The sequence below is a fragment of the Lutra lutra genome, chromosome 7 (assembly GCF_902655055.1).
Source record: "Lutra lutra chromosome 7, mLutLut1.2, whole genome shotgun sequence".
In the NCBI taxonomy this organism is placed as follows: Eukaryota; Metazoa; Chordata; class Mammalia; order Carnivora; family Mustelidae; genus Lutra; species Lutra lutra.
The window spans coordinates 11,455,508-11,472,352 of record NC_062284.1 but is presented as its reverse complement, the minus strand read 5'-3'; the positions used below and the strand labels follow the sequence as shown (position 1 = coordinate 11,472,352).

The following is a 16,845-nucleotide window of genomic DNA, read 5'->3' as shown; positions in this document are numbered from 1 at the left end:
GTTCTGTAAACATAAAACTAAGAATCAGGAGGAAACCACCACAAAATAATTCAAGAAAAAGCTTCAGACCCATAGAGCATGGCTGTCAACCATGAGGCATCTGGTACAACAAACTACTAAGGCACACGAGCACAAAATTTCAGAACAAAGAAAACCCTACAAACTTCTATCACTCTGCGATAATTCTGTTTACTTTTTGGAGTTCTACCTCAATTTTCAAGAAGTACACAAAAGAAGATGATTTACCACAACCTGGAAGGGGTCTATGATGACTCTAACGGGTAAGAAAGAGATCAGTATCATGATCGTATAAAGGACTGCTCTAGGCAAGGTAAGAACAAATTACCCCCAAACAGGCAAAGAATACAAAAGACAATCCACTACAAACATGAATGCCTCACAGACACGAAAACACTCACTCACTGATCAGTATTTCATGCCCCTCAGAGGTTGACAAAAATTAAGTCGTCAGAAATGACCGAGTATTTCTGTGACTGGGAGGCCACCAGAACTCGGGTTCCCTGTTAGGAGTCTGTATAAATCTCCAGATGAGCTGGAAGGGGTAGTTCCACAGGACCGACTGAAGTGACTAATGTGCGCGCCCAAGGAAACACCCAGAGCTCTGCGCAAGCTGTACAGTCTAGAGAAGCACTTACACGTGTAAATGAAAATATTTATTTATTTATTTGGCATACAGAGATCACAAGTAGTCAGAGAGGCAGGCAGGGAGAGAGGATGAAGCAGGCTCCCCGCTGATCAGAGAGCCCGATGCGGGGCTCGATCCCAGGACCCTGAGACCATGACCTGAGCCGAGGGCAGAGGCTTAACACACTGAGCCACCCAGGCGCCCCCTAAATGAAAATATTCACAAGAACTTTGCTGCCGTCGGTGTTTGGTAATAAACCTTTGGAAAACCCCGAGGTTCATCTACACGAGAAACAATGAATTGTGGAAGTCATGATATAAAATACTATGAAACGGGTTTTTTTTAGTTTTTAATTTTTATTTTTAAGTAAGCTCTATGCCCAGTGTGGGGCCTGAACTCACAACTCGGAGATCAAGAGTGGCGTGCTCTACACCAAGTAAGCCAGGCAGGCGCCCCTGAAAAGGGTTTAAATTACCAGCATGGGTCAACCTCAAAAACAGAGATGCTGCAGAGGAAAATCAAGTTATAGGATACACACAGTGTAGCATTTTTATAAAGTCTTTCAACACGGAAAGCAAAACTATTTGCGTGTAGGGACACAGAGGCGGCCGTGCAGTAGACGGGTCAAGAACCCAGGTGCTCGTGCCAAACTATCGGGTCAAATCTTTGCCCTACATCTTAACTATGTTAACAAATAGCTTCTGTGACTCTCCATTTTTTTAAAAAAAGATTTTATTTTTATTTACTTATTTTTTGAAAGAGAGAGAGAGACAGCACACCATGAGCGGGGAGCTGGAGGAGAGGAGCAGGGAGAGAGAGAACCTCAAGCAGACTCCCTGCTGAGCAGGCAGCCCGACTCAGGGCTCAAACCCACAACCCTGAGATCATGACCTGAGCCAAAGCCAGGAGGCAGATGCTTAACCGACTGAGTGAGCCACCCAGGTATCCCTAAATATTTTATCTTTAAGTAAACTCCACACCCAACGTGGGGCTCAAACTCACAACCCCAACATCAAGAGTCAGGCTATACTAAGTAAGTCAGCCAGGTAACCCTCTTCATCTTATTTTTTAATAAGTAAAATGGAGAGAATTACCTATCCCATAGGATTGTTGTGGAGAAAAAAGACCTAAAGGCACAAACAGTGCCTGGCTGTGTGAGTCCTTATTGTCTTTACAGACAAACAGAAACCATAAAATGCTAAAACCAAGCGCAAGAACAGTAACGAGACCTAAAACTACTACCCTTACTTTTGGGGAGGTAAAAAAGGACAAGTGTGTGTTTAGAGTGAGAAATACCAGGGGCTTCAACTTAACTCTTGAGTCTTAAAAACACATTTGACAAGGCTTCGTGGTACTTGTTATCAATGTCTATTATATTTCTTAAATTTTTCTACATTTTTAAAAGATTTTAGAATATTAAGACATGACAATAAGAGCCAATAAGTGAAATTATTTTTAAAAAATAAATGGTTAGTATTAGAAGCATTAGGTTAGGATTTTCTCTTATAAATACTGGACTAAGGGGTGCCTGGGTGGCTTAGTCATTAATTATCTGCCTTCGGCTCAGGTCATGATCCCAGGGTCCTGGGATCGATCCCCCGCATCTGGCTCCCTGCTCAGCGGGAAGCCTGCTTCTCCCTCTCCCACTCCCCTGCTTGTGTTCCCTCTCTCACTGTCTCTCTCTCTGTCTCTCTGTGTCAAATAAATAAATAAAATCTTTAAAATAAATACTTACATACATACTGGACTAAGGAAAAACCAGGAAACAGATCAGCTCAAAAGGCTGGTTGTACAATGAATTTATTCAGTCAGTTTATGCATTTACTGACATACCTTTCTCTTTAGAAATACTTCTAACACCCAAATGTACTTTAACATAAGAATCGCTACTTGCCGTCAGACAGCAAAACACAGAACAGTACAGAGAATTAGGAAAAATGAGTTAAGGACAAAGAAAAAATATATGTATGTGTACAGATTTTTGAGAACACAGAGAAAGGAGCAATGAGAGAGACGACTACCTTACAGGGTGAGGTCAATATTCTATCCTTCGCTGCCACGCAGCAGGAGTATTTCGAGATTTAGAAGATGAGATTCTCTTTGAGACTGAATTAACTGTTCAAGGGAGCTGTGGTTTGTGGAAGGTTGGACAGAGGAGGCGGGAGGCATCGTGGAGCACGGCACAGTGAAGACCATGCGGCTCCAGTGAGGGGCTAAGGTCCCTGAGGACACGCTGGCCTGTTTCCGTTCCCACTTGAGCACTGGTCCATGCGTTCCCCTCCCCATCACATTGCCTGTCCCATATGAGGAAAGAGACCATGTCCTGGGTATGTCTTGGCCCCGAGCACCACAGTGTGGCAGCATGGAGGACACACCACACTCACGCTCACCACTGCTCACTCACCCAGCCAGAACCCTGACCTTGTCCTCATGTGATGTCCCCTGGTTCTCACCACACTAGCCACAGTGGCCTTCTGTGACCTCATTGCACCACCGGTGGTCCTGCCACACGGCCTTTATACTTGCCGCCGCCTTGCCTTGACACGTTCTTTCTTCCCCTCACCTCTTACGACCTTCCCCTCTTCCTTCAGAAAGCAGTTCAAGCATCGCCGCCCAAAGCATGCCTTCCCAATAGCCCCTGCCTGGTCAATCCCCTTCTTACAGGATCTTTAGAGCCATCTGCTAAAGAAACCCCCCAGCCCATCACAGTAGCATAAGCACAACCGTGTGGCTATCTGTCTCCCCTACTCAAATGTGAAGTCAGCAGCAAGAGAAGCAATTCTCTTTGCAACGTGGTAGATAACTCCGGGGTTAGCACAAGAAAGTATTCAATCACTATTAGCTCAGTGAACGCCTCTGTTTCCCAAATGCCTCTAAGGGCCCCTGCAGCCTTTTTCTTTTTTAATGAAGATTTTATTTATTTATTTGCTTGTTGGTTTGTTTATATGAGAGAGGGGGAGAGAGCATGTACACACATGGGGCGGTGAGGGGTGGGGGAGAGAAAGGAAAGAATTTCAGCAGGCTCTACCCTCAGTACAGAGCCCAACACGGGGCTCGATCCCCACAAACCTGAGATCACCACCTGAGCCAAAACCAAGAGTCTGATGCTTAACCAACTGAGCCACCCCTACCCACCCCCTACCACAGCCTTTCTGACTGGGAGCACAAGATAGGAAATCGATTCCCCAAGCTTCTTTCTCACCAAAGGGTAAGAAAACCTCTTCCTGCCTGCCTCTCCCAGAGCAAAAGGTCTTTAGATAGCAGAAGCCATGTGTTCCACAGTAACATACTACTGCTCGGCCAGTGGAGGCCGTGTGGCTGGACCTGGGGAAGGCAGAACCACAGCAGGCTCTGTGGCCGCACACACCAGCACCCCTCAATTTCCAGACTTACTATGCTGAATGTCTCCTGGTCCAGATCATCATCCTCATCCTCTCCAATGGGGACAGGCTCACTTCCTGCTGTAATATGGACAGGACCCTGAGATCGCTTCGATTTACTTGAAGATTTGGCATCACCACCTTTAGGCTTTTAAAAAAGAGTTACAAGGAGTCATTGTCACTGGTGCAATCCTGCCTTGCAAGCTGGACATCTTAGCTATGTCACACCACTCCAGAGGGTCCATGTGACAGGCTCAGTTTACAAAAACGGTAAAACAAAGTCTTCTGAAACACCACGTCATCAAATCTACATGATTAATGAATAGCTTAATCGTACATCATTTCCATTTCTGACTCCAAACACACCCAATTATAACTTCAGCTTCAGGACAATGCTATTTTGGCTTCTATTCCCTCATCCATAAAATGCACAAAAACATCAACAGGCAGAGATTATAAACTGGCAGAACTCTTGTACTCTATTATGTAGCATCTTTTATTAATAGCCTATAATCATACACTTTGACCTAGGAATCTGTATTAACTACGATGCTGTAAATGATTGAAATGTACATGACTCTGGATACAGAAGGATGGAGATACATACATGTATGATGAACACTTAAAAAAATATTACTATGCTTTGTTTACAATTGTGTAAAATATAGCAAAAGCATAAAAACATGGATAGGAAGATTTCAAACCATGGGAGGAAAAAAGAGTTAGGCAGAGTAATGACATCAGGAAAGAAGAATATGGGGGGGCAAGAGGGGGGTGCTTCAATACTATTGGTAAGATGCTCACAAAACACAAAATACACCAGCCCAACAAAATGTGCCTAGAGTAAATGTGAAGAATGCTGGCCACAGTTCTGTCTTGGGTGGTGGATAAGTAGATGTCTGTTAAATGGCTCCCTGTGCTTTTGTTTTGGAAATATTTCACTCTAAAAAAGAGTATCTTTCTGTGGGAGCAGAAATGCAAAGGCATCTGGCACAGCATGTTTCCTAACTTAAGAAATTGGAAGTGATTTCAATATGGGAAGTCTACACTGCTTCCAAAGTGTTATAATCAAATAGAATCTTCTTTATCTATCTGAAGTGATTTTAACATTTACTTATTCAATGGGAAAGTTGTTTCTGATGTGCTGCTTGGGGCGGGGGGTGGGGGGGGGCAGAAAGGGCTACCCAAAGTCTGATCTGATTTTCTTTTTATACTTGTACATACACATACAAGACAAAAATTCTGAAGATGAAGAAATCTATTAGAGATTATCAGTGAATGGCAGAATTATAGCTGTTACTTGTTTCTATGTTTTAATGACTAAGGGTTAACTGCAAAATAATTTCATCAGAAGCCAGCAAGCATACACGCAACATTCTACCATAAATCTGTGGTTTGCAATTAACCTCACAGAAGTCCCTAAGTGAAGATTATATAATAGCATCCATTTCTACTCCAAAAGCTTCTCTTGATATATTTGGGTTGACTCCTCTACTTCTCAAATATTCAAATTCATCTGTGGATTGTCTCTTCTACCATGTATGTGAGAACATATTTGACATCATTACCTGTAAATGCAGCTCTCACCTGTGCTATCTCATCAAAACTTCCCCTCTGAAACATGTAATAAGAGATCAACTAAAGGCCGTCTATAGTTTAAAACAAAAACAAAAACAAAAAAAACTCCCCAACTGCACATTCCCCTCTTTGTAATAAGAGGTGCGGGCATCCCTCTGACAGCCCCATCCTTCCTTCTTCAATGGACCCTTAAAGAGACGATTATTTCAGGGTGCTCAAGCCCCACTGTCTAAATTCTAGAAGAAATTTCAGATACTATGGGTATCTCAGTAAGCAATACCTTCTCTTTCTTATCTTTTGACTTCTTCCTTTCCTTGTCCCCTTCTTTGTCTTTCCTAGAACTCATTTGTTTCTCCTTGTTCTCCTTGTTCTCTTTCTTCTTCTGTTTCTTTTTCATTGGACTTTTCTCTAAGCCATCATCCTAGAAAACAAACAGGGCTGTGAGCTTTTGCCACAAACTTTAGATCTGCTCATCTGCTTTCTGGAGAGAGGAGCACTGTCCACAATGGTTCATCACTGCATCTACACTTTGAGCTTGTTTTCAAGCACACGGCCCTACGGCACTCACTCACACAAAGCTAAGCTCTCTGGTAATAACCGGGTAAGGCTGTAGCCACAGATGCTCTGCAACTCACATCCTCTCTTTAATTCTCACAGCAACCCTTCAACCATAAGCATTATCATTCCCGTTCCACAGATGGAGAAAACTGAGGACCAGAGATATTACATACCCATCCCCTAACCGTTACGGTAGTCACCGTCAGTAGTAACCATCATGGTTGCTACTACTTTTTGAATTCGTGTGTGCATGACAAACTCATGCCAGTTTCAGTCCCCACTGCCGATGCTCTTGGAGCGAATCTCAAAGTATCATCACACTTGAAGGGCAACAACATAAAATCCCATAAAGCTGTTACTCACTGAAACAACACACTGAATGCTACCGATTTTTCACTTTGCTCAAACCAGAGGTCACAAACTGGCAGGCCGTGGGCCAACCTGACCCACCAATGTGTTTTGCTGGCCCACAATGAACTGAACTGCAGAGGCACAAGGCTCCTGGTAAGCTGCAGTCCCCACCACCACTCCCTACCTTTTTCAACCACAGGGCCAGGGTGTCACGGGTCATTTATCATTACACCTCGCAGGGTTCCCTTCACTGACTTCCATTACCTATGGATCCATGACGGCTGGCTTGGATGAACAAATCATTCTCTCATAGGGGAAGCAGAGACATATATATTCTATTTTCACTTTACTGACTCTGTGTGTAAACCAAACACATTCTGAATGGTTTTATACCAGCCGGCATAATACATGTAGCTTTCTAAAAGAACCCTCAACTGGAATTCAGCCACGTACCTTTACTTCTCCCTCTTCTGATGGATTGTCTGAATGTCTAGGAGATGAAAACTCAACCCCATGCTCATCTTTCAGCCTGGGTTCTTTGTTTTCTTTCTTTACTCGAGGCTTCCGCTTCTTTAATTTGGCCTGGAAAGGAGAAAAAATGACGATTAAAACCACAAACCTCAGGAAGCATGACCAAGTAACATTAGGACTCTGAAGAGCAGTAGCAGCCCAACTCAAATGAGAAAGTTCAAAGGAGCGTAACCAGTTCTACCTGGGGGAGAAAAGGAAAACAGTAACGTACCACACATGTCCCTACACTACATAAAAGCATGCATATCCTTGAATCTATTGCCAGTGTGCAGCATTCATGCTAAAGACAGAATTCAAAAGAAGGAAAAGCACATTTGTGCACAAAGATACAAATAAATCTATGAGACATAAAGTAACATTTAAAAAATCTAGACTTACACTCTACCTAAAAATGAAGGCGAAGAATAAAATGCTCTCAATCCACTCAAATATGATACAGAGATCTAAAACAAATATAAACATGATCTAATCTGTCCCTCCACAACCTAACGTATAATTCGTACTCAACGTGTTATCTGGAGAATGGCACTACTTATGACTAGGTATGGGATTAGGTATGGGATTAAGGTGATATTTCCCCCTAAAATTCGTTTTGTTTCTAATATAAGGAAATTTAAGTAAATGGCTGAGTTCTAGAGCACTGAGCACACACACCCCACCAAGACTGCGAGTGCCAGATGTAACATTTCACTGTGATTTTCTCATCTTTCTCGGCCTGATTTTGAAATGAAAAATTGGGAAAATAAATGGAGATAAGGTTCGGATGAACTCATTAGCAAGTTCGCTGGTATTCTGTACTGAGTAAACAAGGCAGTCACAACTGAAGGCCAGTTTCTGAGGGAACTGTGGACTCTAACTATCCAACGTCACCTCTGGGATCTATCATTACAAGCAGCCCAGGGTCAGCTGTACCAGGTAAAGCTGGTGGTAGCCATACAGTAACCAGAACTATGTTCCAGAATTGAGGAAGCAGCACAAGGAAGCGGCAGTGCGTGTCTGGACCAAAGGCACTGGCAGAGGCAAGGACTATTTTGAGGCAAAACTGGAGGAGAATGGGCTTGTAAGGAAGTTGCCAAGATGTCCAGGGCCATTATCAAATGAACATTTCTATTATCATCAACCAAACCATCATGACTGGAACCTCAAAAACAACCCCTGCCTGTGGAAGGTACCGTGCAGTGCAGCGCCCGGAGAGCGCAACGTCCCTTGTCCTACCTAACTCTGCAGGGTCGGAGCCCTGGGCCTCTGAAGGGTCCCCGCCCGGCAGCCGCACTCACCTCTTCCCCGCTGGTCACGGCCCCCTTCTTCTCCAGACTCTTCCTGAGCAACTTCAGCAAGTAGTCCGCTCGGGTCTGCAGCTGCTTCCCCTGAGGTTTTTTATCTGTCTCCACGGGCAGAATCTTCAACAGGAAAGGAAGAGAAGCACCCGCCACCACCCATGTCCCGGTTAGTGGATCCGGATTCACAGAGACAATGAAGAACTGCGCAGTCCTTTCCCTCCCCAACCACCCGAAAGACAGATAAAGCCTCAGATCCTATCTCATGTCCATGGCTCCCAGTCACTGAAAATCCCTTATGAGCCGTTCTCATTTTACAAAATGGGATGGAGAAATCCAGCTCTCCCACTGGCTCCTACCTGTGCTGTTAACAGGGTAGAACAACTCAGGTAGGAGGGGCTTGTTGGCTTCATCTGCTAGAGCATCCCAGCCGTCGTGGATTTCCTCCTTCCAGGAGCAGGGAATCCCTGGAGCTAGGTTAAAGCTTCGTTTTAGATTGAAAATGCTTCTTAGAGCATTGCCGGAGAGCACTGAGCTATGCCAGGACATGATCCGTCCCTGCTGCCCCAGCTGGACCTCTCAGGCCAGACTGGATTTGGTCTCTGCGCTTATGGCGGGGTGCTGTCACCCTCTGAGAACATCACACATGGGATGAGCATAGTTTGACGTGCCAGGGAAAGCCCTGCCAGGAGCACAGCATGGAGCGCATCCTACTAAAATTTGAGCCAGTCAGCTTTCCCTGCTTACAGCTCTGAGCACGGCCTTCCTACCGGGTAGCCTGATTCACAACGGACAGGGTGGGAGGCTCAGTTTGTGGGAGAAGTACGGCCAATGTTTAATTCCACTACAAAAAATACCAAGGTGTGGCTCCTTCTCTGTGAGGAGAACTGGAACATGACGACTTCAAAAATGGTTTTAAACAAGAGGCCAACACTTTAAGGCCGAGGACTCCTTGTATTTTTAATGATCTTACCCTGGTATTTGTTGTAATGAGATTGGACGTATAGAATTAAAATTTTAAGATTTCTCCTGTGATTTCCCCAAAATTTCACCTGGCTATTATCTTCGTCTAACAGTACCACAGTCCACTAAAGAAGGTAATATTCCCCAAAACAAAGAAATCCCAGGAATGTATTACTGTACTAATTTCCGATCTGATTCCCCCAACCCCCAGAAAATAGTAAAAAATAAGTTATTCATATAAAAATATTGTATATAACAAATCTGGAAATCTCCAGCATCACAGATTTACTTACTTTGTCAGTTAACTTAAGCTCTGGGTCGGTCTTAATTAGCTCCCAGTTTCCATAGCCATGTTCATAAATTCCCAGCAGGAGTCGCGAATCATCCTCCACCCCCCACTCCACATCAAAATGTGCAGCTTTCACTCGACAAGTTAAGCAGTATCTAAAGAAATTTCAAAAACAGGAGGACGTGAGAGGAGGGGCCTTTCGAACTTGGAAATGAACACAAGTGAACATGGACAAACTATCCTAATGTGTTACACAAAAGACAATGAAAACACTACGTAACAACACACAACTAGAACTTCAGCTCTTTCTTACAGCACAACCACTCACGTGTGTGCCCAGAATAGACTCACTTTTTTTTTTCTTCGGGGTCCACAGGGATCGATTTGTGCAGCATCTCAAACTCTTCCTCATGTTGTATAATGGATTTCACATTAACCTGGACCCCCGATATTTTGATTGTTGGGCCTCTCTTTTTCCCTGGTCCTTTCCCTAAAGGATACCAATTTCACATCCATTAAGTGAGAATGTGCTGAGTTCCACAGGAAACATTATCAGCAAACACTAAAATGCTTACTCACTCGATATATATCTCTGACTTATTTTGTTAGTTCAAAAAAGTTTCTCAATTAACTTTCATAAAATAATCTCTAAACAGGGGCGCCTGGGTGGCTCAGACGATTAAGTCTCTGCCTTCGGCCCAGATCACGATCCCAGGGTCCTGGGATTAAGTCCCGCATCGGGCTCCCTGCTCATCCTGCTTCTCCCCCTCTCCCTCTGCTGCTCCCCATGCTTGTGCTCTGTCAAATACATAAATAAAATCTTTAAAAATAATAGTAATAATAATCTCTAAACAATTCAGCTTTTGAAGATTTAGGATTTTTTTTAATCCACTGGTATTTATAATTCTATTTCATTCTTCCTATTTTATACTTTGGTTCCAAAATTGAAAGTAAAGGAGATTCTGAAGGATTAGTAGTAATACTGAAGTTTTTTCTTTTGTTTTCTAACTATCCTATTAGCAGAGTTCAAGAAACCCAAGTGTTTTCAAGATGATTTTCTCTATTAAAAAATAGACGATAAAGTTAATAGCATTTGAAATGATGAACAAAAGGTGTCATGCAAATATTTCCTTAGCCCTAGTGTCAAATTAAAATAATCCTAGAATTAAAAATGAAACCGAGTCAACTCTAGCCAGATGTCGGCAAGATGATGGCACAAGATAATGACACTTGTGAGAGGAAAAGATGGCTCCCAGCCTGAGAAAGTATTTTTTTTAACATTCAAGTTGATGAAATGGTGCTAAAATTATAAATATTTAGATATTCTTCTGTACTCCTCTAGAATTCAGTTGCAAATGCTATTCCCAATAATTCTGAAGACAGTTGGAACAGAATGTGTGAAAATGGGAAAGGCGCTTCTCTAAAAATCAGCAATCTGAGATTTACTCCCAAATCTACACAAAGTACCCCTTGCTCTTCTCTCTTCCCCTCTAACTCCTAGTTATTGACCTCTCTGTGTCTCAGTTCCCTCATCTGTAAAATAAAAGGACTGCAACAGAAATATAGGCAAAGGTAAAGAGATAATTCAGAGAAGGAAAAATAAATGATTCCTAAACATTTGAAAAATACTTGACCTCACTCACGATCAGAGAAATGCAAACTAAGTATATACACATACCATTTCTAACCTATCATGCTGAAAAACTCAAAAATTTGAAAACATTACACTGATGAGACCAAGAGGAAACAGAACCCTCATGCAATGCCTGGTGGGAGAGCACAGTGCAAGCTGGCATGCAAACAAAATTATTTACTACAACACTAAAGCAAAAGGTTATATAACTGAATGTCCCTTAACATACAGCATATCCATAATGGATTATGCATGTCTTTAAAAAAAAAAAATCAGGCAGTGGGGAAAAGAATAACCTTTTTTTTTTTAAGATTTTATTTACTTGACAGAGAAAGATCACAAGTAGGCAGAGAGGCAGGCAGAGAGAGAGGGGGAAGCAGGCTCCCTGCCGAGCAGAGAGCCTGATGTGGGGCTCGATCCCAGGACCCTGAGACCACAATGTGAGCCAAAGACAGAGGCTTTAACCCACTGAGCCACCCAAGACTAACCATTTTTAATGGCACTGAAACATACAGTCACCATAAAGAAAAGTAAGTAAAACTCAATACACCAGGAAAAACTCCAAGTGGATCCGAGATATAGAAGTGAATGAAATCACACAAGCACAAGAGGAGAAAAAGTAACAGTGAATTCCTGTTTATACTGGGAGTAGAGACAATGTTTTTAATAGACTCAAAATCTAAACAGCACAATAAGGGAAAAGACTGATACATTAAATTGTATAAAAAATTTGTTTTTCTTAAAATGCCCTAAGCTAAGTAGAAAGACAAATCACAAATTACAGGAGAAAACCAGCAACCTTAATTAGAAAAAGAAATCCTAAAAATTAAGAAAATGGACAGAAGAGAAAATGGGTGATTCACAAATGGCTCTTAGAAAACACTTAACAACCTAACTCATTAAAACAAAAACAAGACACCATTTCTCACCAATCAGTTTGGCAAAACCCAACCATTTGACAATATCCTCTGTTTGTGAGGCTTATAAACAAGTACCAGTATCCATTGCTGGTGGCAATATAAATTATGGTATCAGACTGCTGGAAAATTTGGTAAAATCCAACCAAGTCATGCTTCCCCAGGACCCAGCAGTCCCACCTCCAGAAACCTATCCAGAAGACATGCTCGTAGAGATACAAACCAGCATATCCATTAGACTCCGAGTTTACTAGAGCTGTCTTTATAATAGCCAAAGACTAAAACAACCCAAATATTCATTACTCAGGAACAAGAAAGTCTGAATTAACATCTACCCAAGTGGTGGAACACTGAAATTACAAAAGGAAAGAAAGAGGATGTCTATACGATAGGCAGTCATCTGCACACATGAAGTATGCAGGTGAAGAACCCAATACGCGGTATGCTACCTTCTGTAGAAGAGGGACACATGCACCGAAATTCTCACAAAGAAAGAGTGGAAAGATAAACCCAAAATTAGTAAAAAATGGTGAAAGCAGGACTGGGGCCGGGGGTGGGGGCAGAAGGCCATGCTAGCACAAAAGTTTCTTCAAATGTTTCAGAGTTGAGTCAAAATGAGAAAAGCAATCCCTAAAAACTTAAAAATAACTGAAAATGAAAAGAGGATGCATTATCTATTAAGTTAGTGGCCTAACTACACGAGAAAAGTCTTCTAATAACGTTAAAACATGATATTTTAACTGCACAGAGCTAGTAGGATGTATTCCTAAAGACAAAAAAAAAAAAAAAAGCAAAAAAAAAAATTCCAAACTTCAGGAAGTTAAGATTGGTGCTAATATTTCGAAACGCGTCTGTTGTAGGATAGGACAAATACATAATTACGTTAGCATTTTTAGGAACAAAAACTTTCCACTTAAGAAAAGAGTCATCGAGGGGCGCCTGGGTGGCTCAGTGGGTTAAGCCTCTGCCTTCGGCTCGGGTCATGATCCCAGGGTCCTGGGATCGAGCCCCGCATCGGGCTCTCTGCTCAGCAGGGAGCCTGCTTCCTCCTCTGTCTCTGCCTGCCTCTCTGCCTACTTGTGATCTCTGTCAAATAAATAAAAAAATAAAATATTAAAAAAAAAAAAAAAAGAAAAGAGTTATCGATAATCTTCCATCTGAGGGGGGCCTGGGTGGTTCAACAGTTAAGAATCTTCCTTCATCTCAGACAATGATCCCAGGTTCCTGGGATCAAGACCCGCATTGGGCTCCCTGCTCAGCAGAGACTCTGCTTCTCCCTCTCCCACTTCCCCAGCTCATGCATTCGCTTTCTCTCCCTCTCTCAAATAAATAAAAAATCTTAAAAAAAAAAATAATAATAATCTTCCATCTGAATTAGAAAGGCCATCCTAGATCCAGGGTACACTAAACACCAGGTCACAGCAAATAACAGGCATGGGCAACAAGTTATGCAATGGCAGGAGGAAGCAATCAGCCGGATCCAGAAAAAGAAAGTGCATCAAGAAAGAGGGATGTGGGAGACAGGGGACTGTTAGAAGGAACTATCTCCAAAATGTACCATGAGATGGAAAAAGTAAGGTGCAGAAGAATGTGCTCGCTGCATTTGTGTTATAAGGGGACAAACCAAGATCTATTCATTTTTTGTAATATGAATTTTCTCATTTCTAGAAAGATACAAGAAATAGGGTTACCAGTTTTTCAATTTGGAACCTTGTGAGTGTAAAATTTATTCACAACAATTACAATGAAAAATGAAAACATGGTAAACTTAAAGTTGACTCTTGGGTGTATTCTGAAGGCTATACAAAAGCATGTATTCTCAGCACACCTGGGTGGCTCAGTGGGTTAAGCCTCTGCCTCCGACTTGGATCCTGATCTCAGGGTCCTGGGAACGAGCCCCGCATAGGGCTCTCTGCTCGTCAGGGAGCCTGCTTTCCCCTCTCTCTCTGCCTGCCTCTCTGCCTACTTGTGATCTCTCTCTTTGTGTCAAATAAATGAATAAAATCTTTTAAAAATAAATAAAGAAAGAAAAGCATGTACATGGAGCACTGTCCAAACCACGTCAATTTCTTTTAAAAAAAAAAAAAGAGGAAAATAAATCTAAAGAAAATTTTGACTAAGGACACTCTGAAATTCTACTTCCTTCAGTAGTATCTTTAAAAAGAAAATCTAAAGCACAAATAATTCTTCCCTGGTGTCGGTGAACACCGCAAGCCAGACACCATGCTAAGCGCTTCCTGTGAATGGAATCAGCCAGGAACAACTCAAACCCCCAGGGGCAGGCACTGCTATTCTCCTCTGCAAATGAGACAGCTGTGAGGGTATAACTCGTCCAGCCCAATTATAACAAATTTTAGTGCTATGAAAATCTCATTGTAACAAAAATGTTTATAATATTCACCCCATATTTTATTTATTCCAATTAACTCTCTAAATCCTTTAAGTCTGCCATAACACAATCCATATTTGTGTAACCAAGATGACTCGTGATGCTTGTGACCTGTAATGTCCTCATCTGCAGCCAAAATACAGATGTATCCACTCGGCTCTGCCCACTCAAGTCTTTACATCATTCAAACCAATCTAAGGTTTCTGCAGCAACATCAGAAGAAACCACTCACGTCGCTCATTACTCTCCATTCCCCACCTTCTGCAAACCGACTTCATTTGTGAGCAGATCTCTGGGATCTTACAACACTGAGCTCACGTATGGGCACGTCAGAATACACACCTCAAAGGATTAGGGATGTATGGGATAGAAGCCTGTTCTTCAAAAACAAAGCCCATTAGAAGCACAATCCCCAGTCCACAAGTGCCGGATCTGGGAGAACTTACCCTCGCTGGCGTTTTCCTTCAGCTGCTCTTCGTACTCCTGCATGGCTGACACACAGCTGTTGTGAATCAGTTCCCCCAGGCGTTTCAGATCTGCCACAGACTTATCTACCAGCTCAGCATCTCGTGCTATGCACTCCAGCCTGAGGAAGGACAAATGCAGGGACAGATCAAGGCCCTGTGCCCACTTCTCTAATGTCCCATGAGATACCCCCTGGGCTCATCTAAGCCTGCTCCTGCAAAAAAAAAACAAAACATGACATTCTTCTCAACTTGATTGATCATTCCCAGGCTCCAGCAAGAAGGCCTCCAACAGTGACTGCGGGCTGACCCACTCATTTTCCATCATCAGGAACTGTGATTTGGAATAGTCCACAAAGTAATTTCAAAGAACACAGGGGAAGGAGTCGGCTTTCTCTGCTAACTAGATGGGCTGCCTGACAGTGGCAGTAGGAGAAGTGCCAAGGCTGTCTGCACTCGTCTGCTGCCTTGTGCTCACTTTCCTCCCTCCAGCCTACTTTCATTCTTTACAATATTCCTAGAAGCAATGTACAGTATGTTTCAGTGATCTCATATGGAGCATGAGAACACACCAATGTCCAAAAATCAGTCTGCCAGAACAGGCCAGATGCACTTTTCCACACCCTGGTGGTTTTTATGGTCCCCACCTCAGACAAGCATTCTATCCTGGGTGGCCAGCAACAACCCTGGAGAGGTGCACCTGACCTTCTTGGTTCCACTGCTACGACTGCTACACATCACGGCTTCCTCTCCAAATGGAGAGGACAAACACAAAACACACAGGCTGTAATTTCCTTCCACTCCATGAGTTTATCAGGAAGAAGAGAAAGGCATCTGCTATTTCCTTCAAGTCAATACTATTATTTATGGGCTATACTGCTGATTCTGGACAAAGCAAAATAATGAACTAGTTGAGGTGGTCTTTTGTTAAAATCCAACTTCTGAGTTCATTTCCTGAATGCTTGTAAAATAGTAATGACAGCCAACCCTCTAGTAAGTTCCTGCTGGCGAGATGTTACTTACACTTAAGCCCCATGACACCCTACTAAGAAGTAGAAGGCTACAAAATCACAAATTTACATTACTAAATAAGGACTAAATGCATGCATTCTTCCAAATGGAATTATCTGAACATCTCTTCTGGAAATCATTTCCCTGTATTCTGCATGTACTTGCTTCATGTTCCACTCGAGCAAAATCTCTGTACAGATGGTCATTTTTGGCATCCCTTCCCAAAAGGACGTGTACAATCACACAAGATATAAATATTTGTAAAGGAATGTTTCCAGGATAAAAAAAAAAGACGTTCCCAGCATTAGCATTAAGTGGGAAACAGTACCCCCCCAAAAAAAGCCTGCTATATAATAAAAATGAGAAACAGGTGAATAAGGAGCTTACCGTTCAAGAGGGAGACCAAACTTCTTATATGCCTTGATGAACCTGAGAACACAATCAATAAAACACTTTTAAAAAACAGAGGCTTTGGCTCTGTTACTGCAACATATCCTGGGGTGAATGGATCATGCCACACACACTGTGTGAAAACAGACTGAGCCCAAACCATGTGACTGCCACTCAACAAAGAATGCTGAATGTCTCTGAAACTGGTCCGCTTAAAATAATGAGTGCTAAAGATGCAGTAAAATTAACGATCAACGTTATTCTCAGTGACTGATCAAGAAACCGTCAAGGAATGTAAAAGATAACGGTGATCTAACTTTAATGGTACCCTTTTTTAGAAGGTACAAGTTTATGGAGTTCAACACGTAATTAATGATTCAACCACAACTCCTGTGATAAGACCCCAACATGGTTCACAGCTCTATCCAGGGACTGTTAATATCAATCCCATACAGTAATATTTCTTAT

General features: G+C 42.4%; 1 protein-coding gene across 4 annotated transcripts in view; it reads right to left on the bottom strand.

Annotated features, from left to right (window-relative positions):
- The window catches only part of CHD2 (chromodomain helicase DNA binding protein 2), a 116,879-nt gene that overhangs the window by 18,556 nt on the left and 81,478 nt on the right, over positions 1-16,845 (bottom strand). For all 4 annotated transcript variants that reach the window (XR_007128601.1, XM_047736639.1, XM_047736640.1 and 1 more), the window contains 8 exons: positions 16,375-16,416; positions 14,959-15,098; positions 9,925-10,063; positions 9,578-9,728; positions 8,322-8,444; positions 6,967-7,095; positions 5,885-6,025; positions 4,040-4,174 (listed from right to left, as the gene is read on the bottom strand). Coding sequence is in view for 3 of the 4 variants with exons in the window: in XM_047736639.1 (XP_047592595.1) it covers positions 4,040-4,174; positions 5,885-6,025; positions 6,967-7,095; positions 8,322-8,444; positions 9,578-9,728; positions 9,925-10,063; positions 14,959-15,098; positions 16,375-16,416 (1,000 nt within the window). In the remaining variant the exon portion in view is untranslated. The remainder of the gene's footprint in view (positions 1-4,039; positions 4,175-5,884; positions 6,026-6,966; positions 7,096-8,321; positions 8,445-9,577; positions 9,729-9,924; positions 10,064-14,958; positions 15,099-16,374; positions 16,417-16,845) is intronic.